The following is a 9889-nucleotide window of genomic DNA, read 5'->3' as shown; positions in this document are numbered from 1 at the left end:
TTTTTAATTGAGTTTTTTTTTTTTTTTTTTTTTTTTAAAGCACTATCAAAATATATGGACATTGCTATTTATCATTTAAATTTTACATGCATCATTTATGAAAATATTTTTTCTTATTTAGAATTTAATTTTTAAATATAAATAAGTATTGTATTTTGCACACATTATAATATAAAATATAATTTAAAATATTCATATCACCCACCCAAATTTTTGCATCAGTTTTGTTTGTGTGTCAACGAGATGAGTTTTGCACTTTTCCTAAAATGTTGCAATGCTAAAATCAATGTTACAGATTCAGTCATGCATTTATAAATGCTTCAGTCCATGAACGACACTCTTTATGAAGATGACATGTTTTGCAAGAAACATGAGACCGTAAGATCCTACAAAACGAGTTCAGCTCAGCCCGTGACACATGCTCTTTCTCTCCCTTAGAAGACGGCGCTCGGTGAATTCGTTCGGCTCGTCTCCTGAAAGCGCAGAGGTGCCGTCGGCGTGCGCTGATGTCCGAGTTCCCTCCACTGCGCTACACATCTTTGTGAGTGTTGCTTTCCTCGTGTCTTTTTTTTTTTATGCATCCTTCAATTTATGTTGATCTTCAGAGGTCAGGCTTCAAAGGTCAATGATGTGATTTAAAAGGTCTGAAATCCAGGTCTCCTCCCAGTCCTTCCGCCCCTCTTCATTTTTCCCAGCATGCTCTAGTTGTGCATTGCTGGTTCGAGGTGGCGGTTGATACTATGGACGTTTTTGCTGATTTAAGAGTCTTTGAGAGAACCGAGTGAGACCTCGACAGCAGCATCCTACAGAACTACAACACAAAGGAGGGCTGGACAGGAGGAGAACGTTAAACTGGTGCATGATCTCAAGTTTTCAAGCTGAGGCCTTTAAAACCGAAGAAAACCAGCTTTATTTGACCAGTTCTGCTTTAAAGAGGATGGGAGCAAATTATTTGGTTGAATTTCCATCTCATTTTCAGTCAAAGTTTGGTGAACCTGAATGCTACATGTTTTAAAAGCAACAACAGGAAATCAGCCTCCATACTGCTGCACTAATCGCACTGTAAATTTTATTTAACTGAATGAAAACAAACCCTCCGCTCCTATTGTGTTGCAGGTCAATTTGACCCACACTTGGTTTTCAAACTGCTTGATAAACTGGTTAAAATTATTTCTCTTTCCAAATTTAGGAATATTTCTAATTTAAGGACATGAATGTGCATGCAAAGTTTCAACACGGATGTGTTTTGGAAAAGCTGTACAAATTTTAGTAATTCTGTGGCATTTGTGTTGGGTCACATAGACTTCCCCGTTGAACCTCATTGACTTCCATGCAATTTGGCAAAAATCATTTGTTAAAAATTAAGGAAATGGTTTTATTTTGTGTGTGCGCGCAGTTTGTTTTGAACACAAAAATAAGCAGGTCAAATTAACCCATATAAATTTATGAAATGTGAAATAACATGAAAAAGGAAACATTATTTTATGCATTAAATTGTCATTAAAATATATGTGTAGAATATATATGTAGTGTATGTGTGTGGATTTAATTTTGATTTTTAAATTGCATTTAACATTTCATTACATTCTCAATTAAATATGATCCCTTTCATTTGTTTTCAAATCACATTATTAAAATATCACTATTTAATTGAATTTGTAAATAGAGATGAGCATTTTTTTTTGTCTGTATTTTGAATCATTCTCTGCCAGCAGGAGGCGCTTTTAGAGTGATAAAACTAGCGGTTTCTCCAGTAATGGCTGTAATCAAAGCAGCTCCGCTCATGAACGCTTCTTTATCAGATCAATATATGTAGTGTATGTGTGTGGATTTAATTTTGATTTTTAAATTGCATTTAACATTTCATTACATTCTCAATTAAATATGATCCCTTTCATTTGTTTTCAAATCACATTATTAAAATATCACTATTTAATTGAATTTGTAAATAGAGATGAGCATTTTTTTTTGTCTGTATTTTGCGCACACACACATTACGATTTATAAATTATATATTCATTTATTTATTTTTTTTTTTTTTTTTTACTTAAGTTATCAGCTGCCAAACTTCGCAACACAAAGGATGTAACTATTTTAATTTCTCATATTTTATGGTTTTAGTCTCCGACAAGCTACAATAGAAGTTTTCTGTTTTTACATGAATCTGACGAATTGCATGGAAACCAATGGGAGTCAATTTGACCCACAACACAAAACCCAGCCATTTGAATCTGAAATGTTTCATTGAGGTCTCTAAAAGCAGAGCGATGAAACCCATAATCTTGTTTTGCGTGTAGGACGCCCACGATGGCGAAGTGAACGCCGTGAGGTTCAGTCCCGGTTCCCGTCTGCTTGCCACGGGAGGAATGGACCGCAGGGTGAAGCTCTGGGAGGTCGTTTCTGGTACTGTAGATCTATATTATCATTCACAGTTTCGTCAGGGTTCAAAGGTCAGTGATGAGATGTAAAAGGTCCGAAGTCTTCGTCTCTCTCTCCAGTCCTTCTGCCCCTCCCAGCAGCCACGGTTCATTTTTCTCCAACTTGCTCTAGTCGTGCATCGCTGGTTCGAGGTGGCGGCTGATATTATGGATATGTCTGCTGTATATTTAGAGTCTTTTAGAGAACAAGATGACTTGATAACAGCAGTGTCAAACAGTAACATAACACACAGGAGGGCCGGACTGAAGGAGAACGTCTGACAGGCTCATGATCTCAAGTTTTCAAGCTGAGACCTTCAGTCGTTTCGAAGAGGAAATTGGCCAAATTGTGCCGACGGTTTAATGAACCTGCAGAATTTCTGTTTCCTCCTGAAACAAAGATGCAGTAGATGTTCAGGTTTGTCTGTGTGGGGTTTTAAAAGCTTTTATTTGTTTCTCCAGGGCGATGTGAACCTAAAGGTGCGCTGACGGGCAGTAATGCTGGAATCACCAGCATAGAGTTTGATAGTGCGGTGAGTTATTCTTTCTACATTACAATGTCAACAATGATACAGTTACTAATGAAAGAAACGAATATTTGACACAAGTCAGAAAGTCTTAACCTAGAGTCCTATGATTTTCGGAATGCAGAAAACCGAAGGATCCACCGTATAGTGTATAATTAAGGAATTTGGTGTAGATTTATGGCCAATTTTTTTATGAATAAATGAATGTGCGCGTTCACAAGCATTTCATTATTTTATTTGATGATAACTATTATCAAATACACACTAAAACTCTTATGTTCTTCACTACAAACCAGCAAATTAAGTTTGGTTTTAACTTAATTATGCCAGAAATTTCACTATAAAAAAAACGTAAATTGTGTTCTTTTTTTAGTAAATTAAAATGAATTAACAATGTAAGAAATAGTAAATAAAAACAATATTCGGTTACACTTTATTTTAAGGTGTCCTTGTTGCAGTGTAATTAATATATTTTTAAGTACTGAGTAATATTAATTAACTACATGTATTTACTATATGGGTTTGGCTTAGTGTTACTTGCACTATGCATAATTTGTTATTATAATAGTAAGTACCTGTAACAAGGACACCTTAAAATAGTGTTACCCAATATTCTATTGTAAAGGGATTTTTACATTTTCACTTGATTACATTTTAGAAGTTTAAATTGTTAAATTTTTACGAATTCAATTGATTAGACATCATTTTTTATTGTTAATTTGTGTGACACTCTAAAACAGAACCCAGAAAAAATAAAATAGAAAACACTGAATTTTGTAAATAATAAAAATGTTTCATAGGGCCCTACATTCGGTTACACTTTATTTTAAGGTGTCCTTGTTGCAGTGTAATTAATATATTTTTAAGTACTGAGTAATATTAATTAACTACATGTATTTACTATATGGGTTTGGCTTAGTGTTACTTGCACTATGCATAATTTGTTATTATAATAGTAAGTACCTGTAACAAGGACACCTTAAAATAGTGTTACCCAATATTCTATTGTAAAGGGATTTTTACATTTTCACTTGATTACATTTTAGAAGTTTAAATTGTTAAATTTTTACGAATTCAATTGATTAGACATCATTTTTTATTGTTAATTTGTGTGACACTCTAAAACAGAACCCAGAAAAAATAAAATAGAAAACACTGAATTTTGTAAATAATAAAAGTGTTTCATAGGGCCCTACAAACCTCAGTAATTGATTTGACAATTTCATATATCTGCTAACCTTTATTTATATACATTTTATTATTTATATATATATGAAGAGTTAATTTGCAAAAACCGATAACCCTTGTTGTTTTTGAACAGAAGCCGATAAGTCCATTTTAGCGAATCAGCTCGCTGTATTCAGGTCAGGTGACAAGGCTACTTTCACTTTGAAAAGACGTGCTAGCTGAGAGGAGTTTCGTCAAAGCTGACTAAAAGTGTTCGAGGATGGATCATTTCGATGAATTTGATGAACCTGTGATATCTTCTTCAGGGTGAGAAAGGAAAATAAAAGCTGAAACGTTTTCACAGAACCTTGCAAAAGCAGCGCGTTACGTGAGTGAGGGAAAAGCTCCGTGTATTGCGTGTAATCACATCCGTACAGTTTATGATCACAACAACAACAACGTTTGTCAGGCATCTACATCGTCATCTGAGGAGATTACAAAGATTAAACGAGTTTTTTTTTGTTTTGTTTTTTTGTTTTTTTAACTCTAAAACATGAAATGCGGAGTTATCTGCTTTTGCCAAAAAACGACTGTTGGGGTTATCTACTTTTGCTATAAAACAAACTTTTAATATGTAAAAAACAAAAACATACTTTCAATGAACTTTAATTTTGTAAATCAGCTGTATTTAAGTTATTATTACTTAATCTAAACAACCCAACTGCAGTTTGATTGATATTACTTGGAATGCGCAATAAAAAAAACGTGATTTCTGAAAAATGAAAAAAAAATGGAGTTATCAGTTTTTGCAAATGAACTCTTCATATATTTTGTCTTAGGAGTTCACTATCATAAATAGATGACCGATATGATAGATATCAAAAGATATGATAGATATGGACTAAAAGCCACAAAAATCCTTAAAAAAAATAAATAAATGTTAATTTCAGGTAGAAAATCTGCCTATAACATGAACTATATGTAATGCACATCTTACCAAATCTCCACCAATGAGGAACAAAATGAAAGCAAAGTGTGTTTTACTGTCGTGACTGATAGCAGTGTGTTTGTGCTCTGCAGGGCTCGTATCTATTGGCTGCGTCTAATGATTTTGCCAGCAGAATCTGGACGGTTGATGATTACAGACTGCGGGTGAGGATTTCACTGAAAACACAGGCATGCATGCATGAGTAGTTGTTTTAGTCTAAATACACACTTTGCTGGTTTTAAGTCATATTGACAAAATATCTTTTATTGTTCTTGTAATTTATGGATTTAATTGATGGTTTTAGTGGGGGGGGGTTTTCTTTTTTTTTTTTTCTTAAATGCATAAATTATGACGCATTTTATTAATTGCATGCATGCAAGTTTAGCTTAGCTTTTTCTAAATAAAACCACAGCTGGAGATTATTATTGTCCTGGGATTCACTGACAAATGTGACCCTGGAGCACAAAAGCAGTCTTAAGTCGCTGGGGTACATTTGTAGCAATAGCCAACAATACATTGTATGGGTCAAAATTATAGATTTTTTTTTTTATGCCAAAAATCATTAGGATATTAAGTAAAAATCATGTTCCATGAAGATATTTTTTAAATTCTCTACCGTAAATATAATAACTTAATTTTTGATTTGTAATATGCATTGCTAAGAACTTCATTTGGATGTATAAATCTCAATTTCGAAAAATTGACCCTTATGACTGGTTTTGTGGTCCAGGGTCACAAATCAAGCATAAGCTTACATTCAAGGTTTATTCGTTGGCTCAAAGGTCAGTGATGTGATGTAAAAGGTCTGATGCCCAGGTCTCCTTCCAGTCCCCTCGTCTTTCCCAGCCAGCTCTACTAATTTTCCCAGCATGCTCTAGTTGTGCAGCCCTGGTCTGATGTGGCGGCTGACATTAATGGATGTTTCTGCTGAATAAGAGTCTTTTTAGAGAATCAAGTGAGACTCCGACAGAAACATCCCACAGAAACACAAACACAGGAGGGCCAGACTGAAGGAGCCTGGTCAGCTGATCTCAAAAATCATACTGAGACCTGAATCTGTGTTCAACTGAACCTCGTTTACTGCTAGAAATAACAGGCCTTAATTTAGTTGTTGTTTGCATGCATATTTAATTCATTGTATCTTCTTTTTTTCCAAAGCACACACTCACAGGGCACAGCGGGAAGGTTTTATCCGCTCGGTTTCTCCTCGATAACTCTCGGATCGTCTCCGGCAGCTACGATCGAACGCTCAAGCTCTGGGACTTACGCAGCAAAGTCTGTAAGAGACTCTTAGTTAAGAAGTCCTTGCTGCTTAATTGCCAGTGTCCATGAATGAGATGCAAAATGAGGCATGGTTCTTCTGCTTAGCCTTCAAAAATGTTGTTTGTACATTTCTGGGTGACAAACTAAATGTTAACGTTAATTAATGCTTAATTGAGTTCATATTAATTAAATTAATATTTGAATTAATTTGTGGCCACTGTCCATGTTTCATTCATTTGTTCCCTAGAAAACCCATGATTTAACTAAAATGAGGGAACGAATTCTTAATTAATGGCCACAAAATCATTTCATTTCGCCCCGCGTGTTTACCACAGTAAGAGATGCGAAAACAGCGATTAAAAGTGCGCACCAATAAAATAAACCTGTGAAATTAGAGGGTGAGACAGTGAAGATTTGGGAAAAGAAATAATAAATATGGCGTTTGCACATCATGTCATGCTGGTAAATATGCCACTGCAATAGATGCATTTTGCAGTATTAAGGTTAACGATTAATCAATTAATTGATCGTTAATTTAAATGACGATCGATCATGGATATAATCGAAAACTGAAATCCCTAATTTGAATATCATTTAATTTTAGCATTTTAATTAAATATTAGTTCATTTCTCAACTTTTCAATTTCAACTTTAATTGCATCAATTTCAAATGAAAATTTAAAAAAAATTACAAATGAATCTCATTAATATATGTCATGCTGGTAAATATGCCACTGCAATAGATGCATTTTGCAGTATTAAGGTTAACGATTAATCAATTAATTGATCGTTAATTTAAATGACGATCGATCATGGATATAATCGAAAACTGAAATCCCTAATTTGAATATCATTTAATTTTAGCATTTTAATTAAATATTAGTTCATTTCTCAACTTTTCAATTTCAACTTTAATTGCATCAATTTCAAATGAAAATTTTAAAAAATTACAAATGAATCTCATTAATATTAATTTGTTTAATTAAATATGAATTATATTTACTTTAATATTTAATGAATTTTAAAAGTTTATAGTTTAATTTTTTATAAATATTCATTTAATTTAAAATTACATTAATACTTGTTTAATATTTGACGTTAAATATTAGTTCGTTTTTCAACTTTTCAACAGGTTTCAACTTTAAATCAGAATTTCAAATGAAAATTGTAAAAAATTACAAACTAATTATTAATATTAATTTGTTTCATTAAATATGAATTATATTTACATTAATATTTAATGAGTTTTAAATGTTTATTGTAGTTTAATTTATTTTTAATTTTAATTTAATATTTCATTAATACATGTTTAATATTTAACATTAAATATTAGTTCGTTTTTCAACTTTTCAACAGGTTTCAACTTTCAGTGCATAAGAATTTCTAATAAGATTTGTATAAACTGACATAATATTAATTTTAATTCAAATTAAGTCATATTTAAGTTCCTATTAATTACATTAAGATTAGATTATAATATCTCCTGTAATAAAATGACCAGTCGAAAGTTTTTGAACAGTAAGATTTTTAATGTTTTTTTTTTTTAAAGAATTCTCTTCTGCTTCTTAAAAAACATCTTACTGTTCAAAAGCTTTTGACCGGTAGTGTGTATATATATAATATTAAATGTAAATTTTATGGTAGTTGACAGTTTATTGAACAGTTATTTCTCAGAATTTGTTCATGAAAATTGCTGGTTGCTTTTAAATGTCTTGAAGTATTGACCTAATAAGACTGATAAATAAAACTCTTTCTCTTTTTCTCAGGCATGAAGACGGTGTTTGCTGGTTCTAGCTGTAATGACATCGTCTGCACGGAGCAGTGTGTGATGAGCGGACACTTCGATAAGAAAGTTCGTTTCTGGGACATCAGGTGAGTCGTGATTTGACGGAGTTAGGCTGCAGTGCTCGAATACTTCTGTCTCGGTCACTAATGTTTCTGGTGTTTAGGTCGGAGAGTATCGTGTGTGAGCTGGAGTTGCTGGGACGCGTTACATCTTTGGACCTCAATCACGACCGGACCGAGCTGCTGAGCTGCTCTCGTGACGATCTGGTGAAAATCATCGACCTGCGCAGTAATGCAGTGCGACAGACGTTTGAGTGCGTTGCTCACACCTTTTTCTCTTTATATAATAGTTTATTTATTATGCATTGCTCTTTGGTATTCCAACTTAAAATGCATTGAGATTTCATGTTTGTATTACTCCTGTCTTTCTGCAGTGCTCAAGGTTTCAAGTGTGGTTCAGACTTCACCAGGGTCACGTTCAGGTGAGAGCAGCAAAGTGCATGAGGTTTTTTTTGTCTTGTTTTTTTTACATGCAAATAAACAGATAAAAATTCATTTTTAAAAAAATTGTTTATATTTTAAAGTTGTTTATGTATGGCTGCACGACTGCCAAAAAAATTAATTGCTATTACTTGGTTCAAATCACAATGTTTGACAGTTATTATTATAATATTATTAATGTAAATGTTTTAATTGTAAAAAAAAAATTACACATCCAAACATGGAGTCAAGACAGGCAAAAATTAAGTTACTTTCATCACAAACGTAAAATTCAAAACAGATTATAATAATTTATAACATGCAAGCTTAAACATTTGTAAAGCTATTTGTAGTCCAAATCTGGAAGAGGATTAGCATTTGCAAGATATGCGTTTCCTTTGGCATTTTATTTATTTATTTTAGGCAATTTATTAGTAAAATACTGGACCTTTTTCACATTTCCGGGTTTCTCCGCAGCGGAAGTCATCATAGTTGGGTTAACTTCGAGAGCAGTGAATGGGAGAGTACCACAAATATATATTTTTGCATTCCCATTTGCTCAAATAGCAAAAGAAAAACTCCCCGATAGTGTTTTCGTGACTTTCAATAAAAGGAACAAAAATTGAGAGAGACCGATAACTGCAGTCGGAAGAAATAACTGTCAAATGTACCGTCCCTCCCATAGAGCTGCATTAGAAACACCCTCGCATTAGCGTTAACTGTTTTTTTTTTTTTGTAATTGAAAACTTATAAACGCGTCATCACAGTCTTGTGAAAAGGGTCCATTGATTTTATTTTATATTTCATTTTCTTTTAAACATTCAAACCAACAAGCTTTTAGCATTTGAAATCCTCAAGCTTTTATTTTTGTTGATGTCAATGTTACATTTAATTGAATTAGTTTCATCAACTGAAAGCTCATTAATCACCAGACTGCATCTGTTTTGCACCTTTCTGAACTGCGTTTGTGTTTTCAGTCCTGATGGGAGTTACGTGGCGGCTGGTTCTGCAGACGGCGTTCTGTACATTTGGAACGTTCTGACGGGGAAACTAGACAAAACCCTTGATAAGGGTCACAGGTGAGCAGGACCACTCACTCACTCTCTCACACACAGACTCACTCACTCACTCACTCACTCACACACAGACACACACACACTTGCGCACACTCACTCTCTCACTCACACACACACACACTTGCACACACTCTCTCACACACAGACACACACACACACACACTCTCTCTCACATACACACACTCT

The 9889-nt window shown here is 33.6% G+C and overlaps 1 protein-coding gene across 6 annotated transcripts in view; it reads left to right on the top strand.

The window, feature by feature from the left end:
• LOC107756221 (autophagy-related protein 16-1-like) overlaps positions 1-9889 on the top strand; it is a 20321-nt gene that overhangs the window by 6724 nt on the left and 3708 nt on the right. For 4 of the 6 annotated variants that reach the window (XM_016573263.1, XM_016573260.1, XM_016573261.1 and 1 more), the window contains 9 exons: positions 439-541; positions 2298-2403; positions 2880-2950; positions 5192-5263; positions 6258-6378; positions 8129-8234; positions 8312-8461; positions 8582-8629; positions 9605-9706. In XM_016573263.1, the coding sequence (XP_016428749.1) occupies positions 439-541; positions 2298-2403; positions 2880-2950; positions 5192-5263; positions 6258-6378; positions 8129-8234; positions 8312-8461; positions 8582-8629; positions 9605-9706 (879 nt within the window). The remainder of the gene's footprint in view (positions 1-438; positions 542-2297; positions 2404-2879; positions 2951-5191; positions 5264-6257; positions 6379-8128; positions 8235-8311; positions 8462-8581; positions 8630-9604; positions 9707-9889) is intronic. The other 2 variants (XM_016573262.1, XM_016573259.1) reach the window with 1 other exon arrangement.

Source organism: Sinocyclocheilus rhinocerous, unplaced genomic scaffold (assembly GCF_001515625.1).
Source record: "Sinocyclocheilus rhinocerous isolate Xijiao unplaced genomic scaffold, SAMN03320098_v1.1 scaffold592, whole genome shotgun sequence".
In the NCBI taxonomy this organism is placed as follows: Eukaryota; Metazoa; Chordata; class Actinopteri; order Cypriniformes; family Cyprinidae; genus Sinocyclocheilus; species Sinocyclocheilus rhinocerous.
This window is presented reverse-complemented; position numbering and strand designations above follow the sequence as displayed.